General features: G+C 36.1%; 1 protein-coding gene across 1 annotated transcript in view; it reads left to right on the top strand.

Annotated features, from left to right (window-relative positions):
* Positions 1-16,702, top strand: part of RPAP2 (RNA polymerase II associated protein 2) — a gene marked incomplete at its 5' end in the record, with an annotated part of 45,325 nt that extends 28,623 nt beyond the window's left edge. Inside the window, 2 exons of the mRNA XM_026057588.1 lie at positions 12,895-13,044; positions 13,628-16,702. Of these exons, the coding sequence (XP_025913373.1) occupies positions 12,895-13,044; position 13,628 (151 nt within the window). The remainder of the gene's footprint in view (positions 1-12,894; positions 13,045-13,627) is intronic.
* Between the last annotated feature and the right edge of the window lie 552 nt (positions 16,703-17,254).

Genomic DNA, 17,254 nt, shown 5'->3' with positions numbered 1-17,254 from the left:
TTTTTTTTACTTAAACCTCCTGTGAACTGCTGTATCTGGGGAAAGGTGGTTAAATATCTTTAACTTTGGGGGATTTTTAAGAATCTCTTTCTGAGAGGTCCGAAACTGCTATTGTTTTCAAAACTGTGAAATATAAGCAGAAAAATATTGAGGTCCTTATCTTTAACTTCTAAAGAAGAAAAATTTGGACACAGTGGAAGGAAGTCTATTCCTAGCGTGTCTCTTTACTCAGCTGCAATATTCCAGGTGTTTGATCTCTATATGGGACTGAAAGGTAGATAATCAAGTTACAATGGTTAGAAAGTTCTGAAACTAAACTATGATCGATTTTATGATCATTGTTTCCATAGTAACTGAGTACAGGTGAGTACAATTTATATAGTCAAGTATTGACAAATTATTATTCACCTGAGCATATTGCATTGTAGCTGTTCCACCTGTAACATAGTATTAATGTAAATTAATCTTTACTGAAAACATTTTTTGCATATCATTGAGATAATGAATTGATGGGAATAGATTACACTGTATAGCAGCAAAAAAATCCAGCAATTACAAAAATGGATGTATATTAATAATTTCTATTTCATAAAATGTGCCAGGTCTGTATATAAATGCATCTTTTAGATATTTAAATTGTCCCATTGTATGTGCACAATAATCTATACAGCAGTGTATATTTTACAAAATAGTTAAAAAATTCATGCTCTCAAAAGCTTACATCTTAGCATTTTTAACCTTACAGAGACTTGGACCTGTGCTTATTTTCATATAGCTAACTAACTCAAGGACTTCAATGGTACAGATTCCAGTATTTGAGAGGTGTCACAGGAAAACTTTGCGGAACATAAAAAGTAAGGAATAGAAGACTGAAATGGATGAAAGGATCATTTTCTAAAATAAAGTTAAAATTTATTAAATTTAAAATTTCAACAGAGTTGGAAAAGAGGAAAAAAAGGGGAACAAATGGTAGGACTGAGAAGTACCTTTGATCTGTCAGCTGGTTAGCAGGGAACAGACTTCAAATAAATGGAGCTCTTTAAACAAGGTCTGTCCTTGAAATGTGTACCTAAGAAACTTAGATTTGTTAGAAGGAAACAGCTGATAGTGATTTCTTCTGGGTTTATGTTCTGAACTTTATATTGCCTTGGCTTTATGCAGATAAGTAAGCTAAATTGAAACCTTTTGGAATAACTCCTGTATGAATAAGTGCTTTAAATGGCACACAATATAATGTAAGTTCTGATACTTTGTGTCTGTGAACTAGTGTTGCAGTAGTAAATTGGAATAATGGTAATATAGAAGTGGGTACCATACTCTGATTTGGTTCTAAAAAAAACGTCCTGCAGTCATACCTGTTAATACAAAATGGTGAAACAAAATAAATAAATGTTTGAAAGTAGGGTTCCTAAACCTCCCGAAAACAGAAGGCAAATAGAACCATTACATACTATTACTATAGTTTTAAACTAGTCACGTGTCCTTGAATTTTTGTATTGTAACATCAAAGTATTTCCAGAGTGTTGGTTGTCATCTTTCCCATTAGGCAGGCTAAGCCTGGGTGCAGTACAGTGGTCCCTGCGTATCTGAGGAAGCCAGAGGGGCTTGGCATTACAGGAACAGCATAAAGCTGGCAAATGCTTGCAGAAAATTTTACCACTTATTTTGCATCTGCTGAATGTTCTGAAATGTGTTGTTCCTCTCCTGGACAATTATGGAAGGAACTGAATTTATTTGACTAATATAGGGTCAAGAAAATAGCTCAGAAGGAACATCATAGGAGTGATACTGTGTGAAAAGAAACACTGTTGCTGCTTGCGTTGCAAAGGTTAAAATAATTGTACAAAGCAGTTGACTTTCAAAACCTCTCTTGGCTCAGTAGAAATTGTTGCCATCATGTTTATGTGGTACTGGTCACCCTCAAGGAACTGAAAGATAGTAATAATAAGAAATGCCATTTTCCAGTTACTTTCTGAGAAGAACTGTTATATCATTCAGTACATTGGGGTGAAATAGTATGTTATGGGAACTGACAGTTTAAGATGCTTGTTTAAATATTGAGGCATTTTTTACTTACCTTTTCAGTAATTTATATATACAGTCTACATTTTAATGCACATTGTCTCCAAGTATACAATGTGACAGAACTGACAAATAGCACTGATTGTCCRTACCAAATGGCTACACCGTTTGACGAAATATTTCACCATAGTTTCTTTGAACATGTAGTGTATTTTTAAGACTTATTTTGTGTGTTCCTTTGCATTAGACTTTGCATTTTACTTCTACTTTGTTTATAAAATGAATTGCTGCCCTAGTGATGTAAATGGAGTATTTTTTATTATAAATAGGAAAGTGTCTTACTTGTCCTTCATTAAAGGTCAAAGGTCAAATCTAGCATAAGGAATCAATATTATGAGGATGCTCTAGGTTTCTTCCCTCCCCTTTCTGGCTCTTGTTGTATCAGTGCAGCCTTATTATAAAATCTTTTCATTGCAGAATCTTTGAAGTTATATGGCTGGCTGTTACAAATAACAGCTGGCAACTGATGGCGTGAGCCTTAGCTTTCAAGGGAGGGGGAAGAAAAGTGGAGTAATCAGTACATCCTGCTACTCGTGCAAATAGCTTTGTTCATTAGGTAAAAAATGCAAARTCTCAAAACTTTTGCATTTTATTAAAACCATTTTAAATACACAGTTTCTGTACTTGGTTAGGTAGCTCTAAGCCTGTTGCCCAAACAAGTCTGCCCTGCATAGTCCAGTTGAAATGTTGGAGTTCCCATACAGCTGAATGTTTTAAAAAAATAAATAAATAAAACCAAAAGATCCATATGATGTGTTAGAGTAGAGCCAGCAAAGTATTTTGCAAATGTTCACTCAGCCTTCTAAGCCCCTTTGAGGAGAGCATTATAAGGGGAGAAATGTATATCAWGTATAAGGGGAGAAAACAAGCCCAAACTCACGAGCTGCCCCAGGGGAGCTCTGCTGCAGAGCCAGTTCCAGGGGTTCGCGCCCCGAGCGCCTTCCTGCAGAGCAGTGCTGTTTGTGCTGKGAGAGTTTTACATGCGTCTTGGATAGTGGTGTTTTCTGAATTGCCAATCACCCTATCAGTTGCATGTGAATAACTGATGAAAAAAAGAGCAAATCCATTGACTTTTTCAGTTGTTACTAAGCATCTGTATTAAACAGTTAAATATAGCCTCATTATTATAAGTATGCTTTCCTTTTACTGTTAGTTGTATCCATTCAGCAGCACCATGAGTGAAATTTTGGTCCATTGAAAGGGATGGAAGTTGACTCATGTCCAGACATGTACTATTGAAAAGTGTATGTGAAAGGGGTGAACTTGAAAAGAAGAAAAACATATTTTGTTTAGTATATGCATAAATATGTGTCAAAGAGAACATTTTTCTTAAACAGACTTGTACAAGCTGCATATGGAAAAAGAATGGTAGTAGTGGAAGCAAAGAACAAAGTTAGTTTTTGAATGAACCTTCAATTTTGCAGCATACTTGGATTATGTGGGAGTTCCAGTTGTTGATTTTTGAATCAGTGTTTGTAGCATTGATTTAACTGTAGTGAACAAAAATTTTAAAAATATAAATAATTTAGCTTTGGTTGCCATCAGAGGATTAAAGTGTCTGTGCTCGATTCTGTGGACAAGTCAGTACGCAATAATGAAAGGAAAGTTAAATAATAAATAAGACATAGGTTGCACTCTAGCTACAGAATTCTTATCTTTATGCTAAGAATAAGATCTTTAGGCTGTATTTAAAACTAAACCAGAAGTAGCTTTTTTCCCCCTCAGTAAGAAAATTGTTTATTTCTGTCAGTTGTTATGATTTAACATTGTGGTATTTAGATTGTTTTATCATTCATCCAAGAAAACAGAAAATATGAATAGATTTGGGGAAATTAAAGAAAGATGCCTCTGAATGCTGACTTCTGTCTTTGACCTATAGGATATGCTAACAAAGGGCCCCAGTTAAGGGCTGCTTTAATTCCAGAGCTGCAAATGACACTAATCATAACTACATTTTTTTTCCACTAGTAACGTGTAATTAAACAGAAAACTTAATTCCAGAGATATCTTTAAATACTTTACATCTTGTTTGTAAGTTAGATGCTTCCAGTTCAAGATAGTCTGTCAAATATTAATGTGTTCTAATGGAAAATGTTCACTTTAGAGACAGTCTTTTGCTTTTAACAAGGCTTTTTTGAAATGTTAAGCTTTTTAAGTCAAGCTCAAACTGAAGTTATAAGAAACATTTTTTTAATGAAATTGTGAGCATAATAGCTAAATTGCATGTTAAGCATGTAACATTTTCCAATTTCTGAGTGTACATTAATGCAGTATGATTGTATAACACTTAGATACACCTAAGATTATATATATTTTTTTAATCTCCCTGATATTGCAGCTTTAGCCTACAGCTACACCCACATTGTGGCTCAGATTGGCTTTCTGGACAATGTTAACTTCTGCTCAATGGATGCATTTTGCTCTAAGCTCTGTGAATTTCTTTTTTGCAAAGTAAAGTTCTCCAACCACTGCAGTTTTGGAGAAGAAAGTAATATTTTTAACATAACTCAAAGACATCTAAATATTTTTCTAAATGCAAATTCTGGAAGGTCCTATTTCCACGTCAGATTATTCTGTGTCGAAAACATTTATCAATGGATGTGCTTAGGTTAGAGTTAAATTTGTTGAATGCCTCTTTTATAGGCAACAGCAGTATGCCTAACACTAAGAAGCAATTTTTGTGAACGCTGCTGTGATCTAAGTTACTTTAATCTGTCTCCAGATGTGTATCCAGTGTGGTGTATCCAGTGATATGCTGGTAACTGAGGGACTCCACTTCAAATTAAGCAAGTTGTCAATATATTTTGGAGAAAATTCAGAATTGCAGTGATGTTTGGATTTATTGTGTCAGTATGCCTGAGCATCTTTCGGTAGGGACTCGCAAAATGGATGAATGCTGCAGGTGTTTCAGTTTACCGCAATAATGAGTGATGGATACACTTGGTATCCTCCAGTTGCACGTACGGGCAGATGCTCTACAGGCTACAGCGCACACCTATTTCAGTGTCTTGAGCCTAGCCATTTATTTTTCTTCAACAAAACAATTACCTGTGTTTAATCAGTTGCTGTGGAGACCACCTTCAAAGAAATGCAATTAAAATGGAATCAGAGATTGTATTCTATAAAAGTCTGGTATATTACAAGAATGTAATTTCTGAATAATAATCATTCTATGCAGTGCTAAGCCTGTCAAATCTGTAATATTAGAGTATTGCAAATATCTTTGACATAATCATTAAAAAGACCAAAAAAAACCCCAAAGTCCTTGTATGTCAATGGAATAGAAGACTTCATAATGTAATGGTTGTTCCCCTTCAGTCATTTAATATGGCTTTGCATATTTCTGGAGGATTTTTAACATTACATGAGGTGAACTATTATTGAGAATAACTTGCAGCTTCATACTGTATGACTGAGATTTAGTTTTTATAAACCTGTTCAAAAGCATAACTAAATCTATGGATGAGGTTTTGCGCTGTATCTTTGAGTTGAAATGTAAGGAGCAGGAAGTTTGCTGTATGTAGCTGCTGAAGGAGTCTTGGGCTACTGATGAAATTAAAGTACCTTGTGCTACTGAAACAACTTCAGGGGCTCCTGTCTTAATGATGGCAGCTCCTTGGTGCTGTCCCCATAAGCCGCCCTTGGTCCAAGAGGTGGTGCGATAGGCTCAGCTTGGCCCCTCAGTCTGTCCAGTGCCGAGGGCTTGTTCTGGGCTCCTCCACTGTCCTCTTTTTACCAGGCTTTCATGGTGTCAGTTTGAGGAAAATTCCCTCTCCCACCCACTTGCCAGCTGAAATGGCTGCATGTAGCCTGGTTGTTCCAATCCTCTATACCTTGTAAAAGCAATCAAAGCAGAGATGATTTGCCTCATAAATTGACGATAACGATAGGTGCAGAGCAGGGAGGAGTCTCTTAATACTCCCTGTAAATCCCAAGAGCAGTCAATATTTAGGTAATACTGTTTCAAAGATTGACAGAAATTGTGAGGGAAGAAAAAAGTGSGAAGTCCAGTGCTTTTTTGGCCTTGTAACATTTTTCTGCTACATGTTCATTAATTCATAAAGATGATAACTGGTGTCCTACATTCGTGACTTCTTTTTCTAAATATGTGACACACACGGTAGCCTTCCAAGTGTGAATTTTGAATGGAAATTTGACAAACTTTGAAATTCTCTTCTTCTAAATTAACTTTCCATTGTCCATGACACCCATGATGATGGTATTCCCTGCTTTTGAAGCAAAGACTTATTATGTTCATAAAACAATGAAAGTGTTTCACAGGCATCACACCATTAAATTAAGGCATTCAACTGTATCTGATACACTGATACCCTAGTCTTGAGAAAGAGTTTTTGTTTGTTTTTGTTACTGTAAACTCTCAAACGCATTTATGTGTCCGTATAAGTGAGGCTAACTCAGCCCAACAAGGAAAAGTAGAGATGAGTATGGCTGGGAAAGCATAGAGTACAGAAAAGACAGAAATGATGGCTCTTAGCAGCCTGCACAGTGAGGAAGTCCTCATTTATGAATTTACATAAGTTACTCTGCTTTTACAGCCAAACTGTCACGTGTGCAAAAAGAGCATGGATCACTAATGAGTCTGTGCCAGGTCCCAGCAACATGCTTAGATGTAGAGTTGCCRTCAAAATATTTTCCATTTGTGTTTGAGTATTGGTGATATCCTGGAAGACTTTTAATCTTTAGGATTTTTTTTATTATTATTATTWTTTTTTTAATTCAGAGCAGGTTCTGTTTAATGCTTTATTGTAGTACTTGACTGGTAACTGGCACTCCAGAATGCAAAGTTACATTTCTTCACATTTTTAAATCATTATTTCTCCTAAATCAGTCTTTGTTGACAAGGTGAAATGACCTTATGTTGTAGCAATGGAACAAATGTGCTCCAGAGTTTTAAGTTAGCATATTGCTGTAATGGCTGATTGTTCCTGCAGAACCTTTAATAGCTATGTTAAATCATTTGACCTGATGTTAAAGACGTGTATGCACTTCTATTTTTCTGTTAAGTGTAAATAGGATGTTTCCAGACCTTCAGGTAAAATGCTTGTGAGATGGCTATGAGGAATCTGACAGTCCTCTCGTAGTCCAATTTGTGACTGCGAAGATAGCAAAAGAAAATGCATGGGACTTCCCTTGCAGGTAGGACCCTTAGCAAGAGACTACTGATGGCACCTCGACCGGAAGCTTGTTGGCACCTTTCCTGCAGCACATCTGTGACTATTTTTTTTGAGAACGAAAAAAAAAAAGGTTTTGCCCTGCAAGTGCTGCTAGCTCTTGCTTTGTTTCCATGTTCTGATTTCAGGAAATGAGTGTTCAAGAAACTTTTGTGATCATTAGTGAGACTCCCTCATTCTCATAGAAAAATAGGTATCAGTCATCTTGGTTATGATGATCTTAAAAAGAAGTCTTAAACACCTAAAACAAAAACTAAAATTTAAAGAGAGAGAATTTAAAAGAAAAAAAAATTTARTGTTATGATCATGATGTAGTGTGATTCATGGTGCTTGAAGGCTTATAATCAGCAAAAATATTTATATTTTGTTTGGAATTCCAACATTTTCTGTGGAAAGACAGTTGGCAATTACCTTTCTTTATTTGGCTTTATAATTCAGTTCTTGTTTGAGTTTCAAGCATGGCAAACAAAGTAAAGAACTGAAACAATCATGTTCATATCTTTGGGTTAACTGTGGTCAATGATTTTTACTTTTAAAGCTTCTGCCTTTAGGAAGAGGTAGGCAGATGCTTATTTTTATTGCATGTGGGCATATGGGTTTTGTTCATGACTATAGAAGTGTTTTGCACAACACTAGGTAAATTTCTATGCATTCAAATTCTCAGCAGTTTTCCTGTAATTTTAAATGACCAGGTGGGAGGCTGGAAAGGAATCTAGCTCTTGTATGTTCTTACTGCTGTTTTCAGGCCTTTATTTCAGAGATCTCTAACTGGGCAATATCACACTGGTTGCTTTGAAAAATGTAACTTTTTCAGGGGGGTTCACAGAATTCATTTTAAACAAAAAGTCCGGGAAGGTTTTCTTGGGGTCCAGTCTCTGAGAGGGAGGGGGCTGTGCAATTAGTTGTTTTTAGGATGCCTGTTCCTGTCTTTGGATAGGAAGTGCTGAATCATGCTTTTTAACTCCATAAAAACATCACCATCATCTTTTCTGAATGTATTCTGCTGTCTTGGTTAAGGTATACGTAGGTCTGAGAACAGACTGCACACAGCTCCGTATCAGTTTATGAAATATATCCCATGTAATGTTACTGACTTTCAAAAATGTTTAATTTAGGTGAGACTTCTAACTATACTTGCCAAATGTTTTTGTAAGAAGACTAATTCATAGAAAGCTTGCGTCTTGAATTTAAGCATCGAAACCATGTAAACATTTTGTGATAGCCAGATGTCATTTAATAGCTTGGCAGCAATTCATTCGTCTTCCCATTAATTTCTTTTTTGATTGTTTGTTTGGTTTTTTACTTGTGGCATATGTGAAATAGCCATCAAATGAGAGTTTTATCACTCAGATACAGTTTGACATTTTTAACACTTTTCAAACTTTACAAAGACCTGTTTACCATATGGTATAAGTGGGTGTGCAGGAAACGACACTGTTTCATGAAGTCTGATCATGCTGTACTACTTTTCCATGAACTGAGCATGAAAGTTTCCTTTTAACAGCGTGCTGAGGGCAACCCTTTGAAGCATGGGTGTATAAGTTTGGACAGTAACATTTATGTTTGAGTGTTTCTGCAGGTGACAGGGTTTTTTTAATCACTTAATCCTTTATCTTTCCTTATTTAAGTTTGTCCTCAAAAATTTGCTCCACATTAATTTTGCAGCATGTGAAAATAAGTAACCAGAAAGCAGAGTTTATATATATATATATATTTTTTTTTTTTTCATTCTTGCAGTAACCAGTTATTATTGCTCCCATCCCAAGTATCCTATTTCCTGTTTACTTTCTACCTTTTCTTTTTAAAGATGCTGCAGAATTGCAGTTCCATGATCCTTGAATTGAAATCCTTTATGTCATTAAGTTGAATTAGTTGCAATAGTTTCTTCAGAGCTAGGGTCATTGCAGCTTTCAGTGACATTAAGATACTGTTTCCAAATATTGTTCTGGCTTATTTGCATACAATTATGGTTTACTTCAGTTGGTTTATTTCAGTTAGAATTAGCACTGCATGCAAGGAGGAGAGCACAGCCCTTAATGCATCTTTATCATGCTGTGTCTCACCTAGTAGAGCTCTGCCTAGTGCAGTACCTCAAATACACATTGGACCAGCATTAGTAAGAGCATGAAACATATTGCTGAGCTTAAACTAGCAACTTGTGCTTGCTCCCATTGCAGGCAAGAGCTCCTGCTCCTGTTCAAGCAGCTGTTTAAAAGTAGAAAAGTACTTGTGGGTAACCACTTCTCAAATTACAAATTAAAGCATGATTTAAATGCCAAAAGGACACAGTTTTTCAATACTAAAGTGTTTTTACATGCATTCGTAAATGTTTAATACACTGTCCCATCTAGAGGCAATTTTCAAAAAATTACTAGAAACTAACATATGTCTCTTTTGAAATTACATTTTAATTTTGTCTCCTGCTTATCAGATAATTAGCAGCTTGACTAATTTTAAAACAAAGTTTGGTGAGCAAAAATATTCATCCAGAGCTAAAACTTCAGAGGATTTTTGTTCATTTGTTTTCTTAAGTTTGTTCTTCAGTATTTAGTGCCTGGCGATGTCTGTGACAATAGCAATACTCTTTTCTTTCTTAGTGGGGTCTGTAATAGCTACTCTTTAAACAGTGTCTTAAACAGGGCCTGTTGYGACATATCTGTAGTTTATGAAACTATATAATTTCACAAACTGCAGTTCCAAAAATATATTAAAAAAAAAAAGACTGCTTAGCATGTGAGCTTCATGGCATAAAGATTTTAGTTTTAGTAAACTATATTTAAAACTGTGCACATTTTCTGTTCCTTTAAAAAAGATAGCATCTTTATTACTTTGTAAAGCAAAGTCAGGAGGAAGAAGATTTGGGTAAAATAATGCAGGTAAATCTACATTGCAGAGATAGTGTTTTGTAATATCACAACCTCCTGGCACCAGCACTCAGGAAGTCATCGCTGTTTGTGCCACCAGCTGCTTTTCATATACGACCTATCTAATCCTGATAAGGGTGCCTTGAAGGCTAGTGACAGTGCGTCTCCCCATCGTTCCCCCACCATCCCTTGTCTCCAGAGAAACCCTCTGAAATAGCCGATCTTCGCCAGCGCTCGCGCTGCTCCCTGCTGCTGCTCGGGCTGCCGCGGCCAAGCCACCTCCAGCGCGGCAGCCGCCACTGGAGGCACGCGGTCTGACTGGTGAAGTAGCAGCTCTTGTGCTTCTCGCCGTGAAAGAAACAGCTCCAGCGGGGCTGTCGTGAAGGACCAGACAGAACCTCGTGGCCTCCGCCTGGAGAACACAAATCCCCCTGTGGCCACCGCTCTGGCGGGAGCGTTGCTGTAGCAGGGCTCGTACGTGAGGCTGGGTCAGGCCGCACCGTGCCCTTGCTGTGCACCTCCCTTAAAGCTCGTGTCAGTGTTTGCTAGGTCATCTACTTAGCTAACTGTATGTATTGAAATGGAATCCAAAAAGAAATGGAAAATGATTTAACTTTTAAAAAGTCTTTTGATCAAGTTTTTTTTTTTTTACTTATTTTTGTATTAAGGAACAGTATTTACTGTGTCTTGTGAGATCCTTTGCTTGTATTCTACTACTATTTTGCTTAATTTAAGGGAACCTTCTTTAATACGCAGCTTCTTCCAAATTGAGATGCTCTTAATACCAATGGATGCAGGGAGATTGATCTCAGTTGTTACTTGGTTAAAAGCTGTGTGAGCTGTGAAATTTTTAGGAAGCTGTAGACTACCTTGAGCTTCCTATTAAAAGTACATCATTTTACACATATACTGTAAAATAAATCTATTTCCCATACCGTGTCAATGACACTATTTATCTGTGCAAATACAGTATTTGAGACTAAGTAAACTTTGGGATATGAGTTCTTGTTAAGTGATCTGATCAGTAACATGTTGAACTTACCTAACATTCAGTGCAAGCTTTCATATTTGATTTTGTTAACTAAAGATAGTTTTTAATATTTGTGAATAGGAAGTAGATTCAGCCATTACTATCTTAATTGCTTTTTTTTTTTTTTTTTTTTGTCAAAAAGCTGTTTCTTTTTCTCATAACATGATTGTAAAAAGTCTTTAGGGTAAAATTAAAAAAAAAAAAAGTGAAAACTGATAGTTCAGCATTTCACCTACTCTCCAAACGGATATTTTTGTGTATAGATAATCGGCATGGTGATGGCTCCTTCCGGTCAGAGCACTGTGTTTTAGCAGCACTGTGTACGCTTGTTCTTGGATCCCTACAAGATGATGCTTTTCACTGCTGTTACCATTGAGTCTGGAACTAAATGGGATACACAGTAATGCATGCCTTGCAGCTTGCCTTATTTCAGATAAGGAATAACATTCTGCTTGGGGAATGTACAGTATTCCCCTATTTATTGCCAATGCCTGTTCTCATGCAAATGCTTTCTTTTCCTAGCCAATAACTACTTTCAGCTTCCTTTCATTGTGAGGTTTAAAATCAGTGGAAGCTGGATGAACTCCATTCTGCTCAGCAGCTCAGAACATCAGGCCCAAATGGAAGATTTTCTGTAAAATGTTGTTGATAAAGAGCATAAGTTGACAGGCCATCTGAAAAGTATTGTTTGAATTTTAAAACTAAACTTGACTAACTAAGAAATAGAATTTTTCCCCCTTTGATTCTTATTTTTCTGCAGCACTCTCTTTAAGACTCTAGTCACTTTGAGACTTTAAACACTTTTGTTACAAAGACAGAAAATAGTTTGACTACAGCAAGTCTTTGATACATAGTATCACCTGTAAAACTGAAGTTTAGCATCCCATATAAAAACTTCAAGATCAAATTAGTTTTGTTCTGCTTGCCAAAAGATTGTTTCTATTTGATAGTCTGTTGTTTGGCCTTCATAAAGCCTATTTATAAGCAGTTCAACATGTAAGAATTATAATTTATATGGTTTCAAGGTACACACTGTCAAACGAGGGAATTGCATTGCTCTGATTACTCATTCACATTGGTCCTCAGTTTTTGAGAGTTTTATTAATGTTTTCTGTGCCCATGTGCATCAAATAGAATAAATAATAATCTGAAATGTCTCTATGAGAAGCTTCCATGTGTTTGGAGAAATCTTGGCTTAAAACAAAACTAATTTGCTATCTAACTGTCTTTGATACAGGGTGGGGGGGATCCTCCAAGTAAGTGGACCCTATTATATGTCTTTATAAAAACTGACAGTGTGCAAGACTTTTTGATTAAGCACAACAACTATAAAGGAACCTTGTTACGAATTKGTAATTAAAATATTCTTCTTGGTTGCCTTAAAATATAAAAGGCCTATTAAATTCTATTTTATTTGTACAAGGAACTATACAACTTTTACAAGATGAATGTTTAGGAGCTTTTTGGTAAAGATGACAATAACGTTAATACCTTTCCTTTTTTTTATATGTATTTTATATGTATTTATATAAACATTTTGGATTTTTTTTTAAAAATTGTCTGTGTTATATAACACCAATATACAACTAATTAGAGGCATACAAACTACTAGCCCAGTCTTCCTAATTAAGCTTTACTTTCACTAAATCTTAATAAAATTTCTTGCTTTTTACATCTGATGCTGAAAATTCTCTTTTCTTTATCAATATAATTTTTTCTTTTCCAGATTGTCACAAATTATTCCAGTTTTCAAAAATACTCAGAAGAGCCCAATGTATACACAGTTCCTGTCTACATTACTAGAAGAGCTGCATTTCAAAAATGAAGATCTTGAAAGTTTAACGAGAATATTTAGAAAGGACAACTTACCTGAGTGGTCAGTCAATTTAAATATTTAATATTTTCATATTTAATGTGAATTTTGCATTTCATAAAACTAAGCCAGTTAACAAGGATTTTATTTTTCAATGTTTTGTAAGCATGCACTGCAACTACAGATCATATCAGCCAGAGTTGAAAATGTATAAAGTACGTTTTAAAGTGAAGAAATATATATGGTATGGAAATTAGTGTCATCATTTTGTAACTTACAGTAAATGCCAGCTGCTTATTACTTATCACTTTAATCTCTTGATAATACGTAGTTGGTTTACTGCAATTTTGGGAGGAATTTTTGCTCAAGTTCTATTAGGACTTGAGGAAAACAAAAACACATCTGTGTGGCTATAACAACTAAGTTTCAGCAGCTTTTTTTTTATTAAATGATTGTTATGTTTAGTCTTCGATATATAAAATGAAGTGTTAGAAAAACACTTTTTTGCATAATRTTGCGATTACACTTTGCATTTTGGATAGACTGAAAAAACAAAAGCAAATGTCTTATTTATATTGGATACAACATTATAGTATATAATTAATTAGTTTATTAATATTACTGATCACATTCCTCTTTCCCACAGAACAAGATGGTCAACTTAACRTCTCCTGCTGTCTGAAGTGGTGGTATGGAGAACAATAAAGTATCCTCAATTGTTGGGACTTTTTTTTTTTTAATGAAAAATGAAATTAAGTATTGATTGTACTTCTTGCACTTTTGTGTTTTCCTTTCATTTCAATGAATAAGAATCTCAAAATCTTTCAGAGAAGCTGAATAAAACAGCATTTGTTCAGGGTAGGCATAAAGACTGGTTAAGATTTGAATGGTCTGAAAACTGCCAGTTTAAAAGCAGTAGAAGGGGACTCGATTTTGTGGGTTTGGTTTTTTTTTGTTTGTTTTTTTTCTTTGCAAATTTCAGTCAAAATTTTCTTACAGGAATTGGGGAAAGAAAGGAAAAACAAATGTTAGCACGGAGGGCTAAGGAGACACTACTGCTGGCATCTTTCCTRTTGACTCAGTGCGTGAAGCAGTATTCTCTAAGAACGATGAAGACAGTATCCAAAGATGTCTGGACTACAGCCTGTTAACGTGCTACTTCTAAGAAAAAGGGTGATCTTTTGAACTTGTGTAAAACTTATTTTTAAGCATTCTCTAATTGTTAGTACTTTGGGCTTTAAAATAGTTTTTTTAATAGCAAAAGACTTGATTTTTGCCTTTTGGTAGTCATTTCATTTACAATAGTTGTTTTGTTTAGATTGAGAATGTTTTGACTTGTTGTAAAAGTTGTTTGACTTAATTACTAAATAATTAGAAAATGCAATTTAAAATTAATCCACTTGTAATTCTTAGTGATGTTGTAAGATGGTGTATTGTATAGTTCTCAGTTCATAACATACTGTCCTTTGACAGGCTTGAAAAGAAAGCTGTACCTGGCAGTGCTTAGTCTGCAGTAAATACCATCACTAGTTCAGAGTGAAGCAACACTTACCAGGACTGCTGCATAGCAGCTCCATTTAGAAACAAAGAATTTTTTTCTTTTGTCTTCTTTCTTGGTARTAGGATACCAAAAGGGAACTCTGCACATAATTAGTTTATTGCTGGGTAATTCCCTCATGATAATCGAGAGATAAATGTGTTGATTTCTCCACACATAAGTAAGTCTGTGCAGCTTTGTCCCTGGAAGCTCCATGGTACAGTAGAGCTTATTSAGGGGATGCATGCTTTCTCATAACTTACCTGGTGATGGGAAGTTATGTTCAGTTTAACCTGTGAAAGCAGTCCTTTAGAATGAGGAAAACCTTTAATGCAGAGTTAAAGCTGTATGTTTTTCTATGTAATAGAGGAAAAAAATACCCATCACAATTAGTGTGTCTGATGTCAAATTCATAAGAATGCATGATGTAACCTAGATAGACGATACATTGTTTTGTACCATGATGGAAAACTTCTTACTTAGATACATATGCAAAGAAGGGACAAGGCCTCACCAAAAGATAAGCTCATAGAAGACTGAGTAATGGTAAGATACCCTGAGCAAAACATAAATCTTAAATTTTTATCTGCTTCTGATTTAGGAAATTAAATRTATCAGGAWTTTTTTTTCTTTACTACTTTGCTGTAGATTCTGAGTAAGCCACTGCTGTGTTCCACGCATCAGTTTACCGTGGGGCATAAAGATTACAACTAGCCCATGACAATGCTGCTATACTGACTACACTTAGGAGAAGTTAAAAGCATACATCATACTAGGAATATGACTGTGTTTCAGCAGCTTCGATGGCTCTCATCTGAAAAGTTTTTACATTTCCTGTCAGCTTAGTGGTGTGATTTTGTTAGTTATTTTTAGGCTTGCTCTTCAGCATTTACTGTGTTGGAAACATTTGAGCTTGTAATATGAGTGAATAGGTCACAGGCCCAAAGACCTCTTTATCGGGCTTCACTGTAGCTGCTTTCACCGTCTGCCTTAAGCAGCTCAAAAAAAAGTAAGTTTCCATGATTTTTGCCTCTCTTCCTTGGCTGCTGTGCTGTAACCTCACTTCTTTTCCTTGCCCTGAGGGAAAAAGAATAACCTTTTCTTCTTCCATGACCTTTTTCACCAGTCCAGAAGAAAGACTTTTATAACAYGCTGGAAATACCCTGAAGGAATATTCTTCGCTTACCTTTAATGATTCCATCTCCCTTAGACTTGATTAAAATATGTGTCAGTAAATGCAGAAAGTGTACATATACCCATTACTTTTCAATAGTAGAAAGGCTGTAGACTCATCTAAAAAGGTTCTTTTGTACTACCAGCCTTAACCTRTTCCGCAAAGAGCACAACTCAAGCATCAGAAGACAAGTTCATTCATCCAGTTTTCTTAGGAGCATATTTTGTAACAGCTTAATTGTGTAGAAATTTTCAAATCTAGCCCTCRTGTATGAACTTAAAACTTAGTTTCTCGCACAACTATCTGTCCTTTAATGGACTTTACTCTCTCTCAGCCCACAATTTWTTTTTTTTTTTTTCATTTTGGTTAATGTTTGCAGGCAGTTTGTTTCCTCATGGCCTTGCYGCTGTGCTTACTGTTTTTCCTTCCTATGTTAGCTTAGTGGGTGAGAACAGGTGACACCCGGCTCAGTGGTGGGTTTGAGCCTTATCTCAGATGGGCTGAATTTCAGTGTCTTGCTCATAAGCTGCAGGAGTGTGGGCCATTACTGCTCTGGGCCTTAGGGCAGCCAGGACATAACCCCCTCTGAACAGCACCATGAAAGGGGCAAGGACTTGGCAAAACCATCACACCTTACTTAGAGTGAAAAGGTCATAAAAGCATAGCCTACTGCAGTGACCACGTGAAGCATCCAAGCRTGTCTGGCAGGGAACCTAGAGCAAGCAAATAGTATGATATGATTTCTTGTAATAGCATAAAAATCAACTTCTTCTGTGTTTTTTTTTTTCTCAACATATGTAATGGATAAAGAACAGAAGAATGCTTTGTTTAAAACTTAAAGCAAAGCCTGCTTCATGCTGCTGCAGCTTCTCAGTATCAAAGGAGTAGTGTGTGTGATACACCTGCATGGTACAGATACGGATTTCTTACAGCATTCTCTGTAGATACAATGAAGTAAGCTCAGAAAGAGAACAATGTTAATAAAAGCACATTTACAGAGAAAAACAGAACCACTTAAGTTATTCAAAGCAGTCTTTTGTGCTGGCCAAAGAGGGTGCAGGAAAAGCTTGCATGTCTATTTTCACACCAAAGTTCAGTTCAAGACCCTGTAAATACCATCAGTGTAACTACTGTGCTCTGTAGTACCGCTTCTCCTAGCACAAAGCCCTTCACAACTACCACTCCTTCCTCATGCCCATTGACCAAGCCTGCTGCGCTAACAAGGCTGTCCTGCAAATCTTGCTGCTGAATCTGTGTGTCCTACCCTTTCCCTAGCTTGGAGGAATCTGGACTCTACAAAATGCAGGAGAGGATGAGGCAATACAGCTGGACATTATGTCTCAGCTGACCTGTAACAGCTGAATAGAAAATAAGAACTGACCAGGGAGAAGAAGAAGGAAGAGAGAAGTGGAAGGTGCTATTCATACCTTCTAAACTTAGGTATCCAACCTTAACTACCTGCCTGTCTCCACTTCAGAAGGAACTGAGGTCTTTAAGCTTAGGCTCTCTAAATCATACCTTGGATCACTGTATGAAGGGGGTGGTGTTAATGCCTCTCCTCT

This window comes from Apteryx rowi, unplaced genomic scaffold (genome assembly GCF_003343035.1).
Source record: "Apteryx rowi isolate R43461 unplaced genomic scaffold, aptRow1 scaffold_14, whole genome shotgun sequence".
Classification (NCBI taxonomy): Eukaryota; Metazoa; Chordata; class Aves; order Apterygiformes; family Apterygidae; genus Apteryx; species Apteryx rowi.
This window is presented reverse-complemented; position numbering and strand designations above follow the sequence as displayed.